Here is a 25,878-nt window from a genome sequence, read left to right as displayed (position 1 = left end):
GTTTTTAAACCAGATGGTAGAGGTGCACCTCGGTGCAGGTACTCTTAAGAATGGAACAAATGTGTCTTTTTCGATTTCAGAGCTTAGGTGAGACACTTTTGCAGACACAGAGGTGAAAAGAAAAGGTGGAGGCCTCTAAAGTCCCACAGCTGAGGAGGTAGTCCAAGTGGACGAGGTGTGCGCAAGCATCCTCCAGTTGGTGAGGTGAGATGGCTATCTGTGGAAAAGGTCTGGGACCTGTGGCACCAGTCTGAGCTATCCCAACCCTTACTGTGGACGAGGGCCAACATGTGACTATGCTGGTGCTCACCTGCAAAAGATACTGTAGTGGACTCCCAAGGAGCAGGGGAAGGCTCATCATCAGGCCAAAGCCTTATTCTTTCATTTAAGAAGGCTTCAAAGATTATTGCATCATTTATGAATGCTGGAGAACTGTCAGACTTGCTGAGGGGATCAAAAAGCCCCCATGCCACAACAGTGAGAGGCCCACGTACCGAGAAAGAAAAAAAAAAAAGCCCCCATGGCTCAGAGGCCCTCTTAGTGGACTGCATGAATATGTCTTCTTGGACCTGGTTTCAGTCCCTAAATTCTGAAGTCTTTTTTTTTGGGGGGGTATAATTTGAATATTTGCCTCAGATTAGCTACTTGCATTTTCTCTCCAGAAACAGACTTTTCTACAGCCTGAGTTGTGATGGAGTCATTGGGTTTCTTATGAATACCTATTTGATTTTTGTAGGACCTGTTCTCTGAAATTATGCCTCATCAGTTTTCTAGTACATTTTCACCTCCTCCTTTTACTCTTCCATTTTTTTTTTCCTGGAATCAGCTTCTTTTCACAAACTGCTCCTTCCTTTACTATAGTTGCCCATTCATAATCTGGCCCTATTCCAAGCACCCCCTTAACTTAACTGGTGATTTAAAAAATAATCTTCTGCTTCACCAGTGTTGAGTGCATTTATATCTTCCTCTTTATGGAGACTCCAAAAATAAAATGGTAAGAATTATTAATCCCAGAACACATTAAAGAATCTGTTCCACTGCCTCAGGCAGGGTAGCCATTTCAGCTACCATTCAGCCAGTCGGCTCAGGGGCTCTGACTGAACACTGTGCATTGCCTCGGCGTCTTGAGGGTCACCTTCAGACACCTTGGGGCTTCTCACCCTAAGTGATAGTCACGTAAGCAACCTCAGTCAACCTGCTAATCCCTTCCTAAACCCTGCCCTCGGAGCCGCCTTCATCGGTCTCCGATGTTCTCGGTTCCCTCTTTCTTCACTCTCATCCGGAAATGACTCTCATTTCCTTCTGTCACCCTGGTCTTCAACCCAGGCGTCCATTGGGCTCACTGTTCGGGGCACTCTCCCAGTCAGTATCTTTAGAGGTTCAGCCGTGCTCCACAATTCCTCCCCTCCCCCGACCAGGGCTCGCCCACGTCCCACCCCTCCCCTTCCCGCAGCGCTTCCGGTCCTCAGGCCCTGGCCCCGCCCTACTCCTGGCCGGCCAATCCCTGGCTCCGCTCCGGGAGCGTCACAATGAGCCCTCGCGGCCCCACCCACAGACGACCGCCTCAGAGACCCCGCCCAGCCGTGGTCTTTGCGTCTTTCCGGCTCCGTCTTAGAAGTGGAAGTAGGCCGCGTCTTCCTGAAGAAAAAGGTAGGGTTTTGCAGGGAAACCGGGCCGCGGTTACGCTGGCAGCCGGGAGCGGGCCGGGGGCACGGGTTCCTGGGGCTGCTGTTCCCGGGTGCTAGGGCGCAGGGCCGAGGGAGGGCAGGGCACTCCGAGAGCCGAAGGTCTTCCGGAAGCGCCGCGTGCGCACGACGGACGGGAGTTGTGGCCTCGGGCCCGCCGCGCGCCTGACCCAGCCTCTCCGGGGGGCCCTCCCGGGGCGCGCTGCCAGGGGTTTCCATAGTGATGGTAAACAAGCCTTAACTGCCTCAGCTACAACTGCCAAGTCCCCCGCGTTCCACCCTCCTCTAGGTGCTCAGAGGGACGACCGAGGTGCCGGATGTGAAGAAAAGCGGGGGCGTGGAGACTTGGACCCCGAGGTGAGGGGTGGGACGGGCGGCGTGTCCGAGGCCCGCATACCGGGGAGCGGCCGGGAAATGGGGCCCCTAGTATGGAGGACCGAGGGGTTGAGATTTGGGGGTCAGGGGAGGCAGGATCGGAGGTGAAGGCCCGCACACCCGGGACCAATTAGGAACTGGGCCTACTGGGGGTTGGGGACTGCGGGGCTAAGCTTTGGGTTTTGGGGAGGTGGGTCTGAGGTCAAGGGCCTTACGTTCCGGGACTGGACCGCGGGGCTGAGATTTGGGGTCGGGGAGGCAGAGTCCGAAGCGACGAAGGGAAGAAGAGCCTCGTGCGGACTCCTGAGGGAGCAGAGCCGAGCGCCCCTGCCAGGAGTAGGGTGAGAAAACCAGGCGACCGTGCGAGGGGGTTCATTTTAAAAATGAAAGCGGTACTTTCACGTGGCTGAACGCGTCCGCGAGTTGCACAAGACTGGTTGGGTACCTGACTCCTCCCCCCTCCCACGTTCCCGCTCGCCGAGCCTTCACTTTGGAGCTTTGCGGCCTTTTCTTTCTCTGCGTGCGGCGTGAGTGCCCTGAGCCCTTGTCTGCATTTGTCTCCTACTCTCAGAGGTATCGTGTCTGTATTTTGGCTGAAACTCTTTGGTTCTCGTTGTCCTTGCCTGATGACCACACTTCTGCTAAGCGAACTTAATTTGGCCGTTTCTTTTTCCTTGTCCCGTGCTGCTTTTATCTTTGAACGTACTTTTGCTGATTCTTGACTGCGCCCAAGAAACTTCTGGACGCTGCCGGCGCTCGCGCCGCGCCTTCGCCGCCCTGTTCCCGCGTGGCTCACGGAAGGCGGTGCCGGGCGGCCTGGGGGAGGCTGCGCGAGTCTCGGGGACGCGACCGGCCCTGGGCCCCTGTCTTTTACGGAATCGCTTGGGGGTTGCAGCCCCTCCCCGTTAATCTGTACCTTAAAGGGTCTCCCGGAGGACCCCCACAGGTTCCCGCCAGACAACCCCAGGCCCAGGCGAGCCCCCCCGATCCCTTCCCCGGCCACCGGCGAGCCCCGCGCGTCCCGCGGGACGCCCTTCGCGGCAGTTTTTTTCCCCCGAGGCCCTGACGAGCCATCATGCTTCACAAGTGTTCTCGAGGCTCCAGGGGGCCCACGAGCGGCCGCTTCCCGGAACCGCCTGGGTCGCTCGGCGGTGGAGGTGGGGGAGGGGCCCCGGGCGGCAGACGTTAGGGGCGGGCCTCGGCTAGTCGGTCCCTCGTGGAACCCGGAGAGTGGAAGGCTGCAAATAATCTTTTAGTGAAGGACATCATCGAAACTATCGATCTTAATATAATTCTCACTCTTATTTTTAGTCACGTTTTTAAAAGTTAACTATTTGTTTCTGAATTTCTAGTAAGAATGAAAATATCTCGAGTTCTCCGGTTAGACAAAAATGTCAGGGTCTATCAGTGAAAAGTGATGTTTTCAGTGCTAATTTTTAGACAAGATTTCTTCATTTTCAAGTGAGTAAATTTCTGCTCTTAATGAACATTGAGAGAGACTGCTTTATAACTAGTGTTAAGCAGGTCCAGCCTTTCCCTTGGGGATCTCATCTTCCTATATGCATTTCTGTAAATTAATTAGGTTTATGATTTCCATATTATGGTCTCCTTTTTATTTTTAGTTTTGTCTTTTAGTAACATTCTTTTTGTAGTATTTGCTTTTTGTTTTAACTGGCAGGTGGCTGGTTTTCACTTGAGTATTGTTACAAGGTTCCTTTAAACATAAAATAACTCGAATAAAAATGTGAATTGATTTAAGGGAAAGGATGGATTAGGAGGAGAGTTAGTCCTTGAATATGGCCCAAACTGAGGGAGAGTGGAGACACGTGGTGCGTGCCCTTTGGAGTAGGTGCCTGAAGGGGGTACAGAAATGGGAGGGGGCCTCCTTCCACAGAGGTGACTTTCCCACCAACCTGCCCTCTCCAGTCTGAGCTCTGGCTCTCAGGCTCTTTGTAGAAACACATTAATTGACCCTTACTGGATCCACACACAGAGCTAGGTGTTTGACCACATTTTCTAATCACGTGCTCATGACCAGTGTACAAGGAGGTATTACTGTATTCCCATCGTGCAGATGTGTCCTAGGGACACAGTTGGGACTGGAACTCAGATCTATCTGACAGGGACAGTCCTCTCTGCCAGGGCCCCTGCCCTAATTAGTTGCCCTGAGCAAAGATTCTTGTGGAAGACAAAAAACTGCGCAAAGGGAGAAACAGGTTCATCTAAGACCAGCCTGGCTTATTTTAACTGTTTGTATTTCTAAGGACTTTTAAAATATAATCACAATACCATTATCACATCTAAAGAAATAATAATTCCTTGATATCATCAAATACCCAGTGTTCAAATGTACCCGATTGTGTAATAAATATTTTTATATAGCTGGTTGGTTTGATTTGGGATCCAAACAAGGTCATTATATGTTTAGTAGATACATGTCTCAAGTTATGTTTTAAGACAGAGCAGCACTGTCCAACAGAAATATAATGCAAGCCACATAATTTTACATTTTCTGATAAAAAGAAACAGTTCACTTTAATAATTTAGTTTAACATGTTATATATCTAAAATAGACCCAAAATAATCACTTCATGTAATAAATTATTGTAATTAATTTATTATTTTTTTAAATTTTTGGCTGCGTTGGGTCTTCGTTGCTGTGCTCAGGCTTTCTCTAGTTGCGGTGAGTGGGGGCTACTCTTCGTTGTGGTGCTCGGGCTTCTCATCGTGGTGGCTTCTCTTGTTGAGGAGCGCGGGCTCAGTAGTTGTGGCGCACAGGCTTAGTTGCTCTGCGGCATGTGGAATCTTCCTGGACCAGGGCTCGAACCCGTGTCCCCTGCATTGGCAGGCAGATTCTTAACCACTGTGCCCGCCACGAGGGAAGTCCCCCAGTAAATTTTTTTTTCCCCCGTAAATTTTTAAATTCTATTTTTCATGCTTTTTTTTTGAACTAAGCTTTCAAAATGCAGTGTGTGCTTATTTTATAGCACATCTCAATTTGTACCAGCCACATGTCAAGTATGACAAGAGGCTACCTTATTAGACAGTGACGATCTAAAGGTTCTCTATTCTTAAAAGTTTTTTCTTTGAACAAATCAGGTTGTGTGTCACGTAGGTTTCCTTCCCCACACTCTGGGTTTTTCTGACTGCATTCCCATGGTGGTGTTTGAATCTCTGTCCTCTGCATTTCCTGTAAAATGGTAGTTATCCTCTACAGGCTGTCCTGATTCCGTTGAGATTTTATTTTGAAATACTGCATGGGAGGTGCTGTGTACTCCTGCCAGAGGCACATATTGGTTGGTGTTCCTTCTTTGTGATGTTAGCAGCTGTTGATGTTCGTTCTCTAAATGCATTATTTTGTTGATTGTTTCCAGATCAGTGATATTTTAATTCAATATTCCTTCTCAGTTATTAGCAGGTGTACTTCTGTAGAGAGGAAATTTTCTTTGTTAATCATTTGATTACTCTAAGATGTACTTTATAGAAGGCAGGTTAAGTTTTTGATTCCTTTTTTATATTTAGTATCCATATCCAGCATAATGGATTGAATCCTTAGACACTAATTTTTCTGGTATCGTTATGAAGTCATGGATTTTAACATATAGGATGTGCTTTAATCCACTGTAGCTTTTATTCTCTTTGATGCTCCAATTCAATTTTTGGCCAGTGGGAGCCTTTCAGATTGGTTCCTTTCTTGACACAGTTTCAGTGGTCTTTGGCTTCCTTGGTTTAAGGCCTAATACTTCATTAGGTGGATCCGTCAAGGTTTATTCATCTAGATCTCTAGTGATGGGCAATTGGGTTGTGCTTCAATGGATAGCCTCTGCAGGCGTCTTTTCACTTTCTTGGTCATAGGGGTTGAACCATTTAATATTTCCACAAACAGTCTCTGAGAGTGTCTGCTGATCTACAGCCTCTCCAAGCGGGTTTGTTGTCAAACTTTTGTATTTTTGCCAGTGTGATAGGTATTTTAAATGTTGTTTCATTTAAAATTCTAATTTATCTTACATGGTGATGTTGAGCATCTTTTCGTGTTTAAAGGCATTTCTTTTTCTGTCAAGTGTCCATACCTCTAGCCCATTTTCTTTTTTGGATTGTTGGACTTTTTGTTTCTCTCTTTAGAAGCTCTCTGTGTACCTTAAGGGTATTAACACTTAGGAAATAAATTGCAAATGTCTTTCCCATTTTATCATGGGTATTTTGCTTAGCTTATGGTATTTTTAGCCATGCATAAGAGGTTTGGGGTGTTTTGTTTGTGTGTGTGTATTTGTGTATTTTTCGATATTATGGGGTTTGAGTCATGGTCAGGAAAGTTTTCCCTACTGCCAGTGTAAAGACAATTCATGTCTATTTTTCTTCTGTTATTTAGGGTATCTCTTAGAAACATGAAAAATTTTTAGTTAACCCATATTTTACCTTCATCAATATGTTAATGTGACAGTATCAGTGATTGACTTTGAAATGATGAATTACAGTTGCATTCCTGGAATAAATCCAACTTGGTCATGTTGTATTAAATAGCTTTGTGTATTGCTGGATTTGGTTGGCTAATGTTTATTTAGGAATTTTTCATGTGAGTTCATGAATGAAATTAGCCTGTGAAACTTGATAAACTAATTCTAAAACTCTTGGAAAATCAATTCCAAGTTTATTGTAGATCAAAATGTTAGAAAACATAGATGGAAACAACAGAGCTTTAAGTTAAAAAAAATCCATATGGCCTTGGGCTAGGAAAAAGGTCTCAAACAGGACACAAAAAGCGATAATCATTTAAGGGGAAAAAATGACAAGAATGAAGAAAATTCTAAACTATTATGTTTCCCTTACAGTATGCCTTTTACAAAAATCCTCATATAGTATAAATATTTTACAAATTCCTACCACACTCTCTCCTTTTAAGTTTATCTACATGCAAAGATGGTCCATCATTGACATCTCCATTCTTCATCTTCCCCTAATTGAGGTCTCTTCTGCTTTACATGAATATTTGGTTAGAATAGTGCTGTCCACAGTAAGCCTAGAAGACCGGCCACAGCCCGCAGTTTAAAATTATAATTACTTTGCTTTAAGAAAATCAGCTTCATGGTGCTGGTTTTAAATCTTTTTTAAGTTTGTTTGTTTTTCATTTTAACCATCTTCTTTTATAGATTCTTTTTCAGAAGTTTAAAATTTTGTACATATGTACATGTACATATCTGTTTGGGTTCATTTCTATAGTATTTTGTAAGTATTAAAATAAACATTTGATCACCCGGTAAAGAAAAAAGAATAGTGCTGTCCAATAGAATTATGATGTGAATGATTTTTAAAATTTTTTAATAATTGATGTAATTCACATACCATACAGTTCACCTTTTTAAAGGGTACAGTTCAGAGGTGCTTTTTTTTGTGAAAAAGTTGTAAAAACCATCCCCACTATCTAATTTCAGTATGTTTTCTTTCTTTAATTAAATTGAAGTATAGTTGATTTACAATATATATTAGTTTCAGGTGTACAGCACCGTGACTCAGTTATACGTATGTGTATTCTTTCTCAGATTCTTTTCCCTTAGAGGATATTACAAAATATTGAGTATAGTTCCCTTTGCTATACAGTAGGTCCCTGTTGGTTATCTATTTTATATACAGGAGTGTGTATATGTTAATTTCAACTTGCTAATTTACACACACACACACACCCTTTGGTAACCATAAGTTTGTTTTCTATGTCTGTGAGTCTCTTTCTGCTTTGTAAATAAGTTGTTTTTGTTTTGTTTTTAGATTCCACATATATCATATTTGTCTTTCTTGTCTGGCTTACTTCACTTAGTGAGATGATCTCTAGGTCTATCCATGTGGCTGCAGGTGGCCCAGTACCTTTCCTTATGTTGAAACACCCTTAAGCATTCTTAAGCATTCCTAGGATAAATCCCACTTGGTCACGGTGTATAATCCTTTTTACAGGTTGCTGGATTCAGTTTGTTAGTATTTTGTTGGGATTTTGTGTCTATACTCCTAAGCGGTTATCTTGCGATGTCTGTCTGGTTTTGATGTCTACAAGTGTATTAGTTTACTAGGGATACCATAACAAAGTCCTACAGACTAGGTTACTTAAACAATTTATTGTCTCATAGTTCTGGAGGCCAGAAGTCCTACATCAAGGTGTCAGCAGGTTTGGTTCCCTCTAAGAAGCTTAAGGAAAGGGATATGTTCCAGACCTCTCTCTGTGGTTTATAGATGGCTGTCTTCCCTCTGCTTATCTGTGTCCAAATTTCCCCTTCTTCATGTTGGAATACAGCCCATCTTAATTATGTCATTTTTAACTTAATTACCTCTGTAAAGACTATATCACCTCTGTAAAGACTATATCCAAACCTGGTCACATTCTGAGGTACTAGGGGTTAGGACTTTAACATGTGAATTTTGGGGACACAATGTTCAGCCCATAACGGGGTAATTAATACTGGCCTTGTATATAGAATGCGTTGGAAAATATTTTAATAAAGTATATTTTAATACATATTTTGATTGGTTCAACACATCCAAAGCATCACTTCAGTAGGTAATCAGTATTTTTATTTATTTATTTATTTATTTTGCGGTATGCGGGCCTCTCACTGTTGTGGCCTCTCCAGTTGTGGAACGCAGGCTCAGCAGCCACGGCTCACGAGCCCAGCTGCTCCGTGGCATGTGGGATCTTCCCGGACCGGGGCACGAACCCGTGTCCCCTCATCGGCAGGTGGACTCTCAACCACTGTGCCACCAGGGAAGCCCCCTGTAATCAATATTTTGAAGTTGAGGTTTTAGGTTCTTGTTTTTGATGTTCGCAATTCATTTTAATTTTTTAAATTTAAATTAAATTATTATTATTATTATTATTATTTTGGCTGCTCTGAGAGGCTTGTGGGATGTTAGTTCCCCCACTAGGGATCGAACCCGTATCCTTGGCCTTGAGAGCACAGAGCCCTAACCACTGGACTTCCAGGGAATTCCCTGCAATTCACTTTATATGTACTAAATTTTATCACTTAGGGCACATCTCAGTTTGTACTTGCCACATTTCAAGTGCTCAGTAGCAGTGTGTGACTATTGGTACCATATTTTTATCCTTTGTACCTAACTTGTTCTCTTTCCAAAGCAGTTTTTCTCTGTACTTTAAATATTTTTTTTACCATCGTATGCCTGGGTTGTGTGTTTTTACAGATCTGTTGGGAACTACACCACTGAGTTTATCTTAAGCCAGGAAAGTTTCCTTCCATTCTTTATCTGTTCTGGCCTCCATTTTGTCTTTTTCTCCTTCTGGAATTCCTATCATTCACATGTTGTTTCTCCTGTCTCATGTTATCTCTTACTCCTCTGAATTTCATCTTTTTCCCCTCATTGTTTCTGGGTTTTTTTCTTTGTTTTGAGCTATTTCTTCCACTTGGTTTTCCAAGCAACTACCCTTTCTTTCAATTCATTACTAACTTTATAAATTCAAAACTCAGTTTTTAGCACTGGAAAGTTTTTTATTCTGTAATCAAGTATCTGAGAGTGCTTGTTATTTTTCCTGTTAAAATATTTACAGTTTTGTACAGTACTACTTGTTCCCAGAAAACTGTCTGCTGTTCTAAGCCGTTGTCCGATTTGTGGTATTCTGGTGCTGGAACCCCTCTCAAGTACATTGTCATGTTCCTTTCCTCCTCTTGGCTCTGTTCTCTAGCCCGCCCCCTGCCCCTGCCCCCACCCCCCACCCCCACCCCGGCCCGCCTCCCTGGAGCAGTGTGCTACCGTCCCCTGAGCAGCAAACATGGAGCACAAGGAGCTACAGCTGCCTCCACTCCTATGGCAGCTGCAGGGGACCTGACAAGATGTCAGCTCTCCACCAAGACCCAAGAGGAAGCTCTAGGCCTACTGAAGGGGCTGTGGGCATTCATTAATACAGATGACGATATATTTCCCTCAGTTGGGGAGAACAGATTTTTATCTTTAACACTGGAGGTTTCTTTTTCTTTTTTCTTAAAAATTAATTATTTTATTTATTTTGGCTGCACTGGGCCTTAGTTGCAGCATGCAGGATTTTTAGTTGCGGCATGCAGACTTAGTTGCGGCATGCATGTGGGATCTAGTTCCCCGACCAGGGATCGAACCCCGGCCCTCTGCACTTGATGCGCAGAGTCCTACCCACTGAACCACCAGGGAAGTCCCTGGAGGTTTCTTTTTATGAACACCCCACCTGATACTTTTTCTGTTGTAACTTTAGATCTTGATTCTTGAGTCACTAATGCAATCAATAATACAGAGCAATGACTGCTTGTTCTATGGTGGCTAATAATTTGTCCCTTGTATTAATTTCAGTACAAGCATTATAGACATAATTTATCTAACATTACACTATTTTTGCTTTTTAGTTAACACACCTTTTGAGAAATGAACACTGAGGAAAACAGTGTATTATTACCCCAGACTTAGCTACAGTAAGCTAAAGAGCCTAATAGCTAAAAGATAATGGAAAACAGCTTTCCTATTGCTTACAAATTATGATATATTTTCTTAGATGGATAAAAATATAGTAATAGCAACGAACATTTAAAATGTCATTTATTTTAATCACCCCACCTGTAGCTTTTTTTAATTGAAATTGATTTACAATGTTGTGTTAGTTTCTGGTGTACAGCAAAGTGATTCATTTATGCATATATGTATTTTTCATATTCCTTTCCATTTATGGTTTATTACAGGATATTGAATATAGTTCCCTGTGTTATACAGTAGGACCTTGTGTATCTATTTTATATATAGTACTTTGTATCTTAAAGCTTCTCTTTTCTTTAATAGCCCTTAGGTAGTTTTATGTGTTGAACTTGGTATGTTGTACAAATTAGGTCAGAGTTCTCACACTTGAGAGGCATGAGCTGCTTGAAAATTTAGGTACAGTTGTGTGTGTGGGGTAGACTTTTTTAAAAAGTTGATCCAGACCTGCATCATATTCTCAGGTGGAGTCCCTGACAGCAAAAAAAAAAAATGTTTAAGAACCACTGAATTGGGACTTTATAAAATTGCTGGGTTGGAAGAGACTTGAGGTTTCTAATGTAGTTTCTAATAGAACAGGAAAACATCCATAACAAATAGGAATCTGGGCTCTACTCATATACTGTCCCATGACTGGGAATTGCTTCTTTCCCAGACCCCATGTGTGCTCCTCAAGTGGAAAACAGACAGCAGCAGAAACGATATCTAAAATTCTTTTTTGAATTTAGTAAGAACTGAGTATAAAGATTAAAAGGATTCACCACAAAATAAAAATATTTTTACAAAGCAACCAACACCAAAACATATCCTGACAAGCGGCTGCATTTTAAAAACGTAAATAATTTGAACAAGTATCTGGGGGAAATAAGTAGGTAATGTACAAAGGAAAAATAGAATAATATGGTCTTCTAATTTCTACTTTTAAACCGTAGCTTTTTACCAGGGGGAGAAAGTTTAACATTTCCACCCCTGTTCATGCTTCTGATCTGTTTAAATGTCACTTCCTCAGAACCCCAATGTGTTAATCCCTGTTTTCTTAATTTGAGTTTTCAGAATTTGTCATACGTTTGTTTGTTTCTTTATTGATTTCCTAGTCCGCTGTTCTGTGGACTTAGCACAGTACCTGCATCTTGTAAGTGCACAATATTTCTGGGTTAATGAATGACTTGAAATTGGGTACATTTTATCTACTGCACATCACTCAAATCCTTTCACATGCTTCAGTTTCCACCACAATGTCTTTGTTGCAGGGTACGTACCGTACCATCAGTTCTTCCTAAACTTGTCTCACTTCTTCCCATCCCATCTCCATGCATCTGTTCCCATCATTCATTTTCCAGAGAGCAGCTAGACTGTTCTGTTGAAAAGCAAAACTCTATACTACATTCCATTTTGAAATAGTTAAGTATCTTCCCTTAGAGTAAATAAAGTCCAAAATACCGAATCAGGCCTTCAGGGCTTTGGAGGATCTTACTCTGCTTCCCCCTTTTGTGGATCTCCCCGCTGGCTGCAGGTGTTTTGAGGTGCTTTCTGTCTCAGCATTACACTTTCCCCTGTGTCTTCTGTACATGTTGTTCCTTCACCCGGCAGGAACCCTATCATGACTGATCAATTATTAACACTCGACTAGCCAGTTAGCCAGTGTCACCAACCAGTTAAGCCAAGAAAGAACATGTAACGCTACTTAACTGCAACAAATACATGCAAATAAAATAAGTGAGAAAATGGATGCCAGTCGTTTAAATTACCAAGAATGTATTTTGAAGAGGATTTTAAGAAGTGAAATAAGTGCTTGTGAAGCAGTCAAGATACTCATTTCCATAGATACTCTTTCCAAAAACAAGTCAATTTTGTGGCTTAATTTTTCTTCAGAATATTGTTTTATTTCTTTTGAATGTATGCGTTTTTAGTGTCTTTCTCACTTTCTGTGGGATGGCTGGATTTTGAATTAGATAATTTTGAAGCAGATCCCAGCCATCACACCATTTCACCTACAAACAAGTATTTAAAATATCTCTAAAAATTAATTCCTTTATTTTTAAACATAACTGCAATTCTATCATATCTGACATAAGTAAAATCAGTGTTCAAGTATCTCCTAAATTGTCTCAAATGTTGACCAACTTGTTTGAATCAAGATCCAGATATGTCCCATGCATTGTGAATCCTTGATAATTCTCTTAACTTTCTTTTATTCAATAAGTGCTCCCTTGGAGATATTTTGTTGAATGCCTGGCTATTGTCATTGTCGAGTTACCCAGTCTGGCTTTGTAGGCTGCATTATCATATTCTCACCTAGAACCATTCCTTTTCCCTGTAAATTCTGTAGTTTGTTCGTTATTTCTAGTAAATAGATTAAGACTTTTTCCTCTTAGATAATTTTATTACTAAAAGTATTAAACATACACAAAAGTAGAGACAAAAGTATGCAACGCCATGTACCCATCCCCCAGCTTCAGTAATTACTAAATCATGGCCCATGTTGTTTCATCCGTACTCCGACTCGCTGCAGATTATTTAGAAACAGATTCTAGGCATCAGATGTATATCTAATGACTTAAAAAAAATCACAGCATAGCTACAACTAAAATTTTATCATTTCTTAATGTAAAGTCAGTCACTGCTAAGATTACTGCAATTGCCTTATAATTGTTTTCCAGTTCATTTGAATTAGGAGTCAAAAGTTAATAAAACGTAACTGCTTGTTAGGTTATGAAGTTTAGGAATTGCGTGTTTTAAAATTAATCTTTTTGAAATTGTGCAAAAATATTTACATGATTAGGCTCAAATCTACAAAACAAGGTACTGTATACACAAAGACGTTCTACCTTTTGTTCATTAGTTTCCATTCTGAATCCTTTCCTGCCTTCAGAGATGACTTTTTTTTTTAATTTAAATTTTATGGTTTCTCCTTCCACATGCGTGGTGCCGGTCACCCCTCCCCTCCGCCCGTACTCTGGACTTTTCTCCACCCTGGCACCTCTCCTGAGAGCACACTCAGAACGGTCTTCCTCGTTGCTTTCCTTCCCTCCTCCTCCCACTTCCTGCCTTGGCCGACCGCGCGGGCCGCACCTGCAGGACGCGTTTCCATTGGTGACATCTTGGCGGGCCCGTCGGTGGCACTTCCTCCTTTACACCCCGTGACCCACGTCCGGCTCGCCGCCCTCCCAGTCACGCGGCCTCTGCCTCTGGGACGCAGCCCCGCGCGCCGGCCTTCCGGACTCCAGGCCCCGGACCCGTCGTGGTGAGCCGCCGCGAGCGGACGACCCCCGCCCGCACTCCCCCCAACCCCCGCGGGTCTCGGGCACTCTTCCCCACCTCCTCCCGCACAGCCGCCCCCCTACCCGCGGAACTCTTTCTTCCCCCTCGCTGCCCCGGGAATTCCCCTCCCCCCCCAACCCTACGGCCTCAGGAAGTCCCCCCGACCCGACCCGGGAGCTCCGCCCCCAGCCCGGGGAGGCGACCGCCGACCTCGGGTCCCGCGAACTCTTCCTCCCCGCCCCTAGAAGCCCCTCTGACTCGGGAGCTCCGCCTCCCCTTCCCCCCCGCGGTTCCAGGAAGCCCGGCCGGAGAACTCTTCCCCACCTCGCCGCCAACACTTCCCCCCTCCCTCCCCGGTCTAGAATCTCTTCCTTCTGCCACTCCAGTGAGCCCCCTGCCCCGGGAACTCCCCTCCACCTCCGGGCTCGGGGAGCCTTAGCCTCGTGACCTCCTTCCCCTCCCCCCAACTCTTCGCAGCCCGGGAAGCCTCTCCTCCCTCCCCCCACCCGTAGGTCGCCCCGCCCCGGAAGCTCCCGCTGACCCCGCCCAGGCCCGGGGATGGGGCGCCCTGTTGTCGCGTGTTCCTGTAGGGCTTGGTCGACCCGAGACCGTCGGATCGCCCGGTGGAGGCCGAGCGAACCCCTTCACCTTGTCCCAGTGCCTCCGCCAGGAGCCTGGTGTCCGGGACCCATACAGCGCTTCCCGCCGAAATCGCTCAGACGCGCCCCTGATGGCCCGCGATTTTGAGAGCGCACTTTCAAGCCTCGTTTGAAGCGTTTCCCCACAGCCAGTTGAGTTTCAGTTTCAGGTTAATAACAAAAGGAGATGCACCTGGCCTTTCCCCGGAATCCTCTGCGTTTTTAAGCGTCGGGTGGAATTGGGGGTCCTTTGGCTGTGAACCGCGCTTGCTTCATGAAGATAGAAATCGGTCCTGCTCCTTTCAGCGGTAAGTCTTAGGGCCAAAGAGTCAACCGCGTAATCGTGAGGCGGGGTCTCACGCGGACCGTGGTTTAAGAGGTAGAACTTTCTGAGTGATTAAGACAGCCAGAACAGTCTGAGTGCTGCCAGCTGTGGGTTAAAATTCATTTACAAATGAGGACGAAATGCTCTTCAGGCCTCACTGGAACACAAAGGGGGTGAAGCCGGGGACCCGCCGAGTTCCCGTCTCTGAAGAGAGACGGTGCGGGTGCAGTTTAAAGCGCCCTGTGTGCTCTCTCGAGAAACCTAATCAGCCGTGCGTTCAGGCGCGCCCTGTTTATCTTGATTGGTCCACCTGGATCCGAACTAAATCCTGCCTAACCTGTATAGTAGAGTGAGGAAGAGCACGTTCTGGAGACCGTCCCAGGAGTCCTGGGAGCCTGTTAGAAATGCTGAGTCTCGACCCCGGCCGAGATCTTTTGTTTTAGGATCTGAATTTTAACAAGATCCTCGGGTGGTCCGTGTGCGCACTTACGTCATAGTCCAGTTGCGGACGTGTGTGCGGGTGTGTGCGCGCGCGCGCGCAAGATCCTTGGTTGTCCCTCCGTTCGGTACGTTCAGTTCAGTCGGTCTCCAGTTGCAGCACTCGAGAGCAGTATTTTGTTCGCCGCCGCCGTCGCCAGCAGCGATTGCAGGGTGCTGCCGGGGAGCGGGGTGGGCGACCAGTGTTCCCCCTCAGCGCTTCAACTGTGTGTGCGCTGCGGTTCAGTCTCGTGAGAATCGGCTTCCTTGCTTCTGGCCGCCCCCGAGTGTGCGTGCCCGAGGAGGCGCCTCAGCCGTTGGTGTGCGGACCACACTGGAGTGAGCCAGGAGCAGGGATAAACCTAGGCAGAAGGGGTTCGGCCCATTAGGATGACTGGGTTCTATCTACCCTTTAGATGTCACTCTTTTCTGGGGGCAGAGGAGAGGGACGGTTGATGAAGCCTCTTGAAAACCCTCTTCTAGAGAATTTGAAACTATTACTTCTTAAGTTGTAGTACTTTACATTTATATAGGTCTTTCCCCAAAAATAGTATCTCGTGTAATAATTACAGGACGCTAATAAGGCAAGGCAGATAATACCTCTAAGACAACAGGCTCAGAAATTAACTTGACTTTCTCAGTTCTACGTTTCTAAAACTAAGAATGTGCTTTAATTCTCAAACTAATTCTCTGGACATATGTATTTTGGGGACAGCTTTGTCCTGTGGCTGTGGTTGATGGTACTGATGTTTTTCCTATTGAAAAGCATATTTCAACATTTCCTCCCCTCACTCTTTCTCAGTTAAAAGATTAATGTTAGACCAAATACATTAGGTCTCAAGAAGTGAAGCTATCACATAAAACTGGGAAAGAAAGTCTTGAGTATCTCCAGCCAGTCCTCCAGGAATGCTTGTAAATTGTAAATACTGTTGGAACAGTGTCCAGCAAACCACCTTTCTCTGGAGCCCATCCCTGTGAAAATCTGGCCACGCCTCTGGCCTCCCGTGCGGGTCGGCGCCGCAGCTCCTCGCCGCCCGCGGCTTCCCGGAACTGCGCTGACATTGCTCCCGCTCCATCCAGATAGTGCCCCTCCCGCCCTCGCCTCGGTATTTAAATTGCCTTAGCGCGCTCAGGTATTCGTGTATAGAACTCGCGTTTTGAGTACATCTCTCAGGGCGAAGTGGGAGGGTTCCAGCCTGGTACTCTCGGCGTTACCCTAGGGAAGAGGTAAAGCGTTTCAAAGCTGTGGGGGCGGGCGGGCGTGCACTTTCTTGAAGGGAGCCCCGCGGTTTTGTAAACGGCCTCCCACAGCCCGGGCTTTGGCTTTTCCGGAGGAAGGGAGCCCGGAGCCCGGAGCCCAGCCCAGCCGGGGAACCGCTGGCTCTGCTCACTCTGGGAGTGCTGGGGCACTGCGGCAAGACGGCCTTATCGCTTTTTTTTAGGACAGTTCGTTACCTGCCTGGAGTGTCTTCGACTGTGGGCATCCCCCGCTGTTCTTTAAGGTGAGCTATTTTAAGAAAACTAATTTCTCAGTTTATAATTGATTTATTTTATTGACACAGAAAACTTTCTTGAGTGTGAAGATTTCACTAGCTGTAAATCTAATGTTGAGCAGAACTCCAGCTTTTTTAACTTTCTCAAGTGTTAGTTAATGTTCTAAGTACTGTAAGTCTGCAAAGAATCCAAATGTAGAGGATTCTGAGGGCAAAGATGAGGATATTGCATTACATACATTAGAAATATAGATAGGTGTTTTGGAAGAGTTCTCTCCTCACATTGCCTTCAGAGGAGAAGTCACTTTATTTTTGAAACATTATTTTCTGAAACAAAAAACATTTATAATTGTTTTATATTGGGCGTTTTAAGTAGTCCTTACATGAAATGTCTGTGTTCTTTTATGTTTCCTGCTTTTTTTTTTTAATTTTTTCCCCCTGCTTGTCTTTTTTAACCTAACGAGGCTGCCATATTCTAGAGGGTGGTGTTGACCCCACCTGGCCATCAGTTAATCTCTTGCTAATCTTGGGCCTGCTGTGCTGGGGGTGGGACCACAGTGACCTACGGGCACAGATCAGTCTGTCCTTGCTAGGCTCTCTTGCATTTTTGAAGAGTTTTAAACAAATCATGAATTTGTTTTCCTAGAATGCTCTGGGATCACAGAACTGTAAGACTTAATTTGTGGAAGGGGAAGATTTTATGGGAAAGGTGGTATATTTGAGCTGAGACCTTAAGGATTAGTGGGATTTAGCTAGACAGAAGGTTGGGTGGAGTATATTTGGAGAGATAATTACCACATGTGTCACACCCAAGGCAGCAGAGAGCCTGGCACACTCCAGGCACAGAGAATAGGAATAAGAGGATGTATATTTTTTTAATGCAAGTGATGTGAGCGTGTGTTGCAGGTCAGAGCTGCAAGGCCTGAGCGCCCCCTTAGCCCCGTGGTTTGTGTTCCAGGCAGTGGGAAGCCACTGAGGTCTTAGAACAGGAGAGTGACATAAAGTCACTTTAAAAGAGCTACAGATCAGGTTGCAGTAAGGGTTGGAAAAGTTTTAAGGATCAGATGTGAATGTGTCCTGGAAAGGGCTATTGGTACTGGGATTAGAAAGAAAGAGGAGGTAGAAAGAGATATGAGGACAATGCACAAAGAAGATGATGATTTGATAATTCAAATCATAATGCCAAGCAGTGTGCTAGGGACTGAGAAGAGATGTGAGAAACCTTTATTGCTTGTTGGAGTCAAGAGTTACTGAATAGAATTTAGGTATGGGTTAGGAATAGGATTAGGGTGGAGAATGGGATGACCCCCAAAGAAATGATGAGCTCATTGGATTTAAGGGCTTGGGAGTTGTTCAAGGATTACTTTAGTTTCATTCTAGAGCTTCTGGATGACAGGTAAGGCTGACCAGGGTGCTGCTATAGAAGAGTTACAGGAAAAAGGCTGTTCATTTGTGGTACATAGGTGGTACTATGGAGTAGTTTGTGTATACCAGTCTTGGCCTCAGGGAGCCTAAAGCTGGGAACTTGGGTTCCGGAGCCCAGACTTGGCCCTGGACATACAAGGATCAGGTGAGGCTGCCTACAAAGCAGGGGTGGGGGGGCATGAAAAGAAAGAAGGGCCAGTGATTGCATACAATTGAACCTTGAGGGAGGGCTCAGAGAGGCAGAGTGCCTAAGGAATTAACAGGAAAACCAAGAGCAACGGGGAGAAAGGATCTCCAGAGAGAATGGTTAAATCCTGCTGTGGGAACTGAGAAGGTGGAGATAAAAAAATGTTCCTTTCTTGCCGTGGAGGTCCTTGGCAGAGTGAGATCATGCCCTTCTTTTTATGGTGGGGGTGGGTAGAGGCCTTTTGAGGATGAGATTTTCCTGAAAGGGAAAGCAAATCGGCAAGTAGCTGGAGGCAAACTTGGTATCAGGGAAGGTGTATATTACAGGGTTGGTTAGAAATGAGAAAATCTCCTTAATTGATAAGGAAAATAGTATTCTGTGAAGCGTTTGTGAAGATGGGGATTTCTTGGGGCAGGTGGAGTTGACGGAGCAGAGCTGCAGATAACAAGCTCAGCTATGAGAAGAAGCAGCTCCTTGTTTATAAATTCCTAAATCTTGTTCCAGTTTGCTTCACTGTGTCTCTTTTAGCAGGTTGCTTTTCTTTTTCTTATCTTCACCATTCATGCTTTCTAATTTGTTTAAATTGTGGGGTTTTTAGAAATCTGTCTATTTTGCTCTAATAGTGTAAATACCCCATTCCATCTGGGATAGTTTTGGGATTCATCTGAGGTAGGATTCTGCCTTATATTTTTCTACATAATGACCAACGTGCCCAGATTTCTTGAAAAGGGGGCTCTTACCTTTAACAGCTACATCTGTTACACTTGATGTGAAATGACAATTTCATGAAACAATTTCCTTGTACTAGCGCCTGTTTTGAGCATTGTCACTAAGAATGTAGTTTGGGTCCTATCTGTATTTTTATTGTCTCTCTATTATGTGTATATTGCTATCTGATGACTCAACTCCTACTCTTCACAATACAGCCCTTTACATGGATTTGACCTTTACTCTTTTTCAGTTTGGACTCTTGGGTGTCAGATGCCACTTGCACTTCATGACACCCTGTCAGGAAGGGCACCTGTCATGCCTCTTGTACACTGAGGAGTTCATTCCCTTTGTAGTCCTCAATGAAACACAGCAAAGTATGTGTGTTACATTGATCAACATGATGTGTTCTTTTTAAGATTTTTTTCCTTTTTTTTTTTTTGATGTGGACCATTTTTAAAGCCTTTATTGAATTTGTTACAATATTGCTTCTGTTTTACGTTTTTTGGGCCTCGAGACATGTGGGATCTTTGCTCCCTGACCAGGGATCGAACCCTCACCCCCTGCACTGGAAGGCGAAGTCTTAACCACTGGACATCCAGGGAAGTCCCCATAGTGTGTTTTATGATCTTCTCCCCTCCCCACTTTTCTTTTCTTTTCTTTTTTTTTTTTGGCCGCACTGTGCTGCTTACGGGATCTTAGTTCCCCAACCAGGGATTGAACCCGGGCCATGGCAGTGAAAGTGCCAAGTCTTGAACACTGGATCACCAGAGAATTCCCAGTTGATCCTTTTTTAATATATGAAACTGAGAAGCATATAATATGATTTTTACATTTGCATCACACTTAACTGATATTCTGCTGATGCACTAATCTGCTTGTTTGGATATGTCTTAATTTGACCTCACACTTGACTCAGGTTTTGTTTGAGTTGACAATAGGAATAATGATACCTCCTTAGGCTCTGGAAGCCATTGCTCTCTTGTATCCTTGCATCATTGTTGCTGTTAAAAACACTGATTCTGGTTCACCCCAGTGTCACAGGAAATGTTATTCTGTATTGTGATTTAAAATAACCTGTGTTTGTCACGTCGTTTTGCTTCTGTAGTGTCTTGCCACAAACAAGCAGATTGGTTAAATGTAGGGCTTATAGTTGAAGAATCACACAGGAGCTGTTTTAAATGAACCACCAAATTTCATCACAACAGATAACGTGGACTAAATAAAACAAGAAAATGCCCTGCCCAATACTTAGATTCTTCTGTGTTCAAAGTACCAGGTCACACCTACCCTCTCTTGCCTTTTACCTTAGCGATGCAACAATACAGCTTATCTGTTTTCCTGTAGTTGTGACAAGTTCTTAGTATTTCTGAATGTTGCCTCAATTCATTCTCTTGTTTTTCCTTCTAGAACTCATAGTAATTGACCATAAGAATTTGTAGATTTTGTCTTATTGATTGAAGCTTCCAGATCACTATTTTGCTCTTCAAATTTTACTCTCCATTTTCTTTTTTTTAAGACCCCCGAATTTGTTAATTTGTTATTTTCAGTCTATCTGTGAGTAATGTAACTATTTTGGGAGAGACGTAGGATTGAATCTCCGCTCATATATCTTAACATCTTTAATTTCACTCATCTTTCCTCATCTGTAAAATGGAAACTATTTACTGTATATTCTTGTTATACATATTAAATGAAAATTTATGTAAAGTAGTTTTTGCTTTCTTTTCAGCCACAAAAAGCCGCATCCAAGTTTGTTTGACGTCTGCTCTGTCAAGTGTCCATGATGTTGGGCCCCGAGGGAGGTGAAGGCTTTGTAGTCAAGCTCCGTGGCCTGCCCTGGTCCTGCTCTGTTGAGGATGTGCAGAATTTCCTCTCCGACTGCACAATTCATGATGGGGTCGCAGGCGTTCATTTTATCTACACTAGAGAAGGCAGGCAGAGTGGTGAGGCTTTTGTTGAACTTGAATCAGAAGATGATGTAAAGATGGCCCTTAAAAAAGACAGGGAAAGCATGGGACATCGGTACATTGAGGTGTTCAAGTCCCACAGAACCGAGATGGATTGGGTGTTGAAGCATAGTGGTCCAAACAGTGCTGATACCGCCAATGATGGTTTCGTGCGACTTCGAGGACTCCCGTTTGGATGCACCAAGGAAGAAATCATTCAGTTCTTCTCAGGGTTGGAAATCGTGCCAAACGGGATCACATTGCCTGTGGACCCCGAGGGCAAGATTACAGGGGAAGCCTTTGTGCAGTTTGCCTCACAGGAGTTAGCTGAGAAGGCTCTAGGGAAGCACAAGGAGAGAATAGGGCACAGGTATATTGAGGTGTTCAAGAGCAGTCAGGAAGAAGTTAGGTCTTACTCGGATCCCCCTCTGAAGTTCATGTCAGTGCAGCGGCCGGGGCCCTATGACCGGCCTGGCACAGCCAGGAGGTATATCGGCATTGTCAAGCAAGCAGGCCTGGAGAGGATGAGGTCTGGTGCCTACAGTGCAGGCTATGGGGGCTATGAGGAGTACAGTGGCCTCAGCGATGGCTACGGCTTCACCACCGACATGTTTGGAAGAGACCTCAGTTACTGTCTCTCTGGGATGTATGACCAAAGGTATGGAGATGGCGAGTTCACTGTCCAGAGCACCACTGGACACTGCGTCCACATGAGGGGGCTGCCCTACAAAGCCACGGAGAACGACATTTACAACTTCTTCTCTCCACTCAACCCAGTGAGAGTCCATATTGAGATTGGCCCTGATGGAAGAGTGACCGGCGAAGCTGATGTCGAATTTGCCACTCACGAAGAAGCTGTGGCAGCCATGTCCAAAGACAGGGCCAACATGCAGCACAGATACATAGAACTTTTCTTGAATTCCACGACAGGGTCCAGCAACGGGGCATATAGCAGCCAGATGATTCAAGGCATAGGGGTGTCAACCCAGTCCACTTACAGTGGCCTTGAGAGCCAGTCCGTGAGTGGCTGTTATGGGGCGGCTGGCTATGGTGGCCAGAACAGCATGAGTGGATATGACTAGTTTTGTAGTAGCTTTTGAGTTATTTTCAATCAAATTTTCACAGGCAGCCAACAAGCAGTGAAAAGCAGTTATTACTCTAGAGGAAGCTGTGGGACCCATTTTGCACCATGAGTTTGTAAAATCTGGATTAAAAAATTACCTCTTCAGTGTTTTCTCATGCAAACTTTCTTCTAGCATGTTATATTGAGTAAACTAAAACCATTTTCAGCTTTTCTCAACATTTTGGTAGTGTACTTTCTGGAGTGATGTTATCTGAGTTAAAGTAGTTTTAAGTACATTAAATGTGGATCTTTTACACCACATCATCGTGAACACATTGGGGAGGTGTGCTTTTTTGGAAAACTCAAGGTGCTAGATCCCTGATTCAAAGAGGAACATTTCTCATGTTTGTTCATTCTAGTTTATTTTCATTTAAAATCTTTTAGGTTAAGTTTAAGCTTTTTAAAAGTTAGTTTTGAAAATTGAGACACATTACTAATACTGTAGGAATTGGTGAGGCCTTGACTTAAAACTTTCTTTGTACTGTGATTTCCTTTTGGGTGTATTTTGCTAAGTGAAACTTGTTAAAATTTTTTTTGTTGACTAAATTTTTTTCTTAAAATAAAAAGACTTTTTCACAATGACTGGCACAGACTATATACTCACCAAAAAATAGCAAAATGACTGGGTGTTTGAAAATCTCATTTTACTACTGTATTTCAGTGTGAATTTTAAAATTTAGCACTATGATTTCCCTTGTATTCTTAAAATGAGGCTAAATTAAACATTCAGATTTAAAAACATTAAATATATGAGTGGAAATGGTGACTACAAAGTATGAGAATAGAAGTCCCATCTTCCTATGACTTGTGTTCTGTTCATCAGCCATTTGTAATGTCCTGCTGTTCCCTTCCTTTATGCCGGGTGGCACCTGTTCATAGCTAGAGATTTTTAGTTTTGCGTGCTACATACATTGAGTCATTAGTCACAGTTTTTATGTTTTTTTTTTTATATAAGATGTGCTGATTTAAACAGTCTTTCTTCCATACTTAGGATTATTTCTGTAGCACACGCTGCTGGGTGAAACAAGTTCCAATTTCACGTAGCTCTGCACACAGCGATCCATCATTTTAAACTTAACACATACACTAAAACCATCAAGACTTTAAAATGTGAATGAAGTTTATTAAAAAGAGCTTTGATAGCAATTAACTTTCCCAGCTTTATTTTCCCACTTTAATAACTATACAGTGTAGCCCAGTTATTCAAGTTTCACCAGTATTAATAGGATCTTTGTATGGTATCTTCATTTTAAGGCACTGGCCTCCTTCACAGAGAAGCTGCTGTGTTAGCCAAGCCTCTGATGGTTTTATAGGTAGATTGGAGAGTCTTAGGCCTTTCCTGGCTTTTTTGGGCTTCACAACCCCACCCTGCCATTCTTCCCGCCAGTGTTCTACAGACTCAGATGGCTGGAGATAGGGCAGCAGCATAACCCAGTAATGCCAGAGGCAGAACTGGGAAGGTCAACTGGGAAGACTGGATAGCATGAGAATTGGGGGGCAGGTGAGTTGTGCAGAGACCACGCATCAGTTCTAGGCTGTGTTCACAGTCTGCTCATCTCATGAGTGACAGTCCACTGTAGGGAAGCAAAGGCCATGTGGGTTGTGAGAAAGACCCAGAGAATCCCAGGCGGAAGACCTGGGAGTTCATGAAACCTGTGATGGCAAGGGCTAGGATGTGATTAAAAGACCAAGGCTTAATAGGGCAGTGAAGTTTCAAGGAGTGCATTTATTCCCCATAGATCTTTGCTAATTTTGAGGTTCAGATATGGAAGGAGTGGGCTCCAGGAACCTGGGGTGGGAAATTGGGAATGTGCTAGATGCCCTTAAATCCCACAGTGACTCAGTTTTCTGGGCGAGCAGCAGTAGCTACGGTGCCTCTTATTAGAAGAAAGGCTTATCCAGAGGCATCACCTGGGGTATGTGGTTGATCAGATAATATCTGCTCTCAAAGTCTGCTCGAAGAATGAGCTGGCAAACTGCTGGTAAGCCAAATCCAGCCTGCCATATGATTTAGTATATAGTATTACTCATGAGCTAAGAATGTTTTCCAGTTGAATCAATTTGATGGCAGGAAACCCCAATTAATTAGAATCTCTCCCAAAAGAATTCCATTCTTACTAGTAGACCTGTAGTACAAAATACTGCACTTAGTTTTTTAGTTTTAGCAGAAATTTGTGAAAACTTCAAATTTGCCTTGGCCTGCAGAATTTTTACTATTTCTGGCCCCTTATAGGAAATGACTGACTCCTGTTTCAGAAAACTAGTATCTGGACTGAGTGTGGCACAGAAGGAAACTGCAGGGCCTGATTAGTATGTATGAACAGGAGCCGTAGCATACAAGGGTATTTTGAGGATGCTGGGCCAGAGGGTTGAGTATAAAACGATTGATGTGGGGCATCTCTTGTGACTCCGTATATAAATTCTAAGCATTCTTGGAGCCCATCCTAATCTAGAGTTGACCCTTGAAGCTTGGAGACAATGGCCTATAGGAGGGAGAGATGCTGGGTATTGAGAAAGGGCGTTGGGGGACTCAGGTGGGCATGCTAGAGATGAGTATTTAAGGCCAGAAAAAACACCAGCTAAAAGTTCTCCTGGAAGGATCCAAGGACATTCCACTAAATTTGATGAGGTGCACCAGCATTTTGAGACATTAATGGGAGCTCTTGGCCAGGGTTGGCAGTAGGAGAAAAGGGATAAAAAGATTCCAGAAGAGCAGAGATGAGGTGGTGGCAGTCGTCAGATGGTGAGGTAAGCATAATTGTCATGATGGGCAGCAAAACCAGAAAGGCAGGAGCCTTGACTCGGCCAGATCTGTGGTGAAGGCTGTCGGACTTCTGTGTGTCCAGGGGTCATACAGGCAGAGCTCTGAGGTCTGTTTTATTTCCAGAATAGAGCCAGGTCTCAGGCCCAGAGACCAGCAACTGGAGTGGAGGAAGGGCCTGACAGCACTGCAACAAGTATGTAATAAAGATTCTATACATCTTCCCCTCTGCGGCCAAGGGTAGGAAATGACCCAAGTCTCATGCTGTTGGATAGGGGGTCTGAGTTGATACTGATACCAGGGGATCCGAAGTGCCATCATGGTCCTTCTGTTAAGATTGGGAGCATAGGAAGTCCAGGTGACATGGATTCCCAGGCCAAGTTCATTTCATTGTGGGTTAAACAGGTTTGCAGACCCCTTAGGTTATCTCCCTGAGTGAGTGGGAAGGGGTACCCTAGGCAGTTGACAGATATCCCACACTGGGTCCCTGGCTTGTGAAGAGTCATAATGGTAGGAAAGGCCAAGAGGAACCTCTCAGAAGGCATTCCCCATCCAAGACAGTGAACAAAGATTCTGTGATGTGTGTGCAACGTCTGGGGTTAGGGCCATGCTGAAACGCGTAAAAAAAGGCAAGCCTAGCCCTTTTTATTTGCCTGCCTGTTCCCCAGAAAGAGCAGATGGATTCCAGCAGATGATAGCGAACGACCAGGAACTTAACCGCGTAGTTGCCCCAGTCACAGCTCAGTGCTTAATGTGGCGTGTTTGCCCAGAGAGATCAACAAGCCTCTGGAACTTGGGAAGCCCCTGACCTAGCGAATATGTTCTTTTCAAACAGAGTCAAGCAAAAGATTTTTTTTAAATGACCTTATAACATGGACATCAGAACACATTCCCTGTCTTTCTCCAAGTGTGTAGTAACTCCTGTTCTCTTACAATACAGTCTGGAGAGACATTGATCACCTTGCCATGATCCACTATATT

The 25,878-nt window shown here is 44.3% G+C and overlaps 1 protein-coding gene across 9 annotated transcripts; it reads left to right on the top strand.

Moving 5' to 3' along the window:
• The first annotated feature begins 1,567 nt into the window (after nucleotides 1-1,567).
• HNRNPF (heterogeneous nuclear ribonucleoprotein F) lies at nucleotides 1,568-22,718 on the top strand. Of its 9 annotated transcripts, none has more exons than XM_081233572.1 (4): nucleotides 1,581-1,650; nucleotides 1,975-2,042; nucleotides 16,694-16,753; nucleotides 20,797-22,718. In XM_081233572.1, exon 4 carries the CDS (start codon nucleotides 20,848-20,850, stop codon nucleotides 22,093-22,095), a length of 1,248 nt encoding a protein of 415 aa, XP_081089698.1. In that variant the 5' UTR covers nucleotides 1,581-1,650; nucleotides 1,975-2,042; nucleotides 16,694-16,753; nucleotides 20,797-20,847; the 3' UTR covers nucleotides 22,096-22,718. The 9 variants fall into 9 exon arrangements, with proteins under 9 accessions (XP_081089699.1, XP_081089698.1, XP_081089703.1 ...); XM_081233570.1 differs by lacking the exons at nucleotides 1,581-1,650; nucleotides 1,975-2,042 and adding exons at nucleotides 13,690-13,794; nucleotides 14,620-14,757; XM_081233569.1 differs by lacking the exons at nucleotides 1,581-1,650; nucleotides 1,975-2,042 and adding exons at nucleotides 13,690-13,794; nucleotides 14,614-14,757.
• The last annotated feature ends 3,160 nt before the right edge of the window (nucleotides 22,719-25,878 follow it).

Source organism: Mesoplodon bidens (genome assembly GCF_964165515.1).
Source record: "Mesoplodon bidens genome assembly, chromosome: 1".
Lineage (NCBI taxonomy): Eukaryota > Metazoa > Chordata > Mammalia > Artiodactyla > Ziphiidae > Mesoplodon > Mesoplodon bidens.
This window is presented reverse-complemented; position numbering and strand designations above follow the sequence as displayed.

Coding starts and splice junctions, on each gene's coding strand:
- HNRNPF (XM_081233573.1), top strand. CDS start 20,848: ATGATGTTGGGCCCCGAGGGAGGTGAAGGCTTTGTAGTCAAGCTCCGT.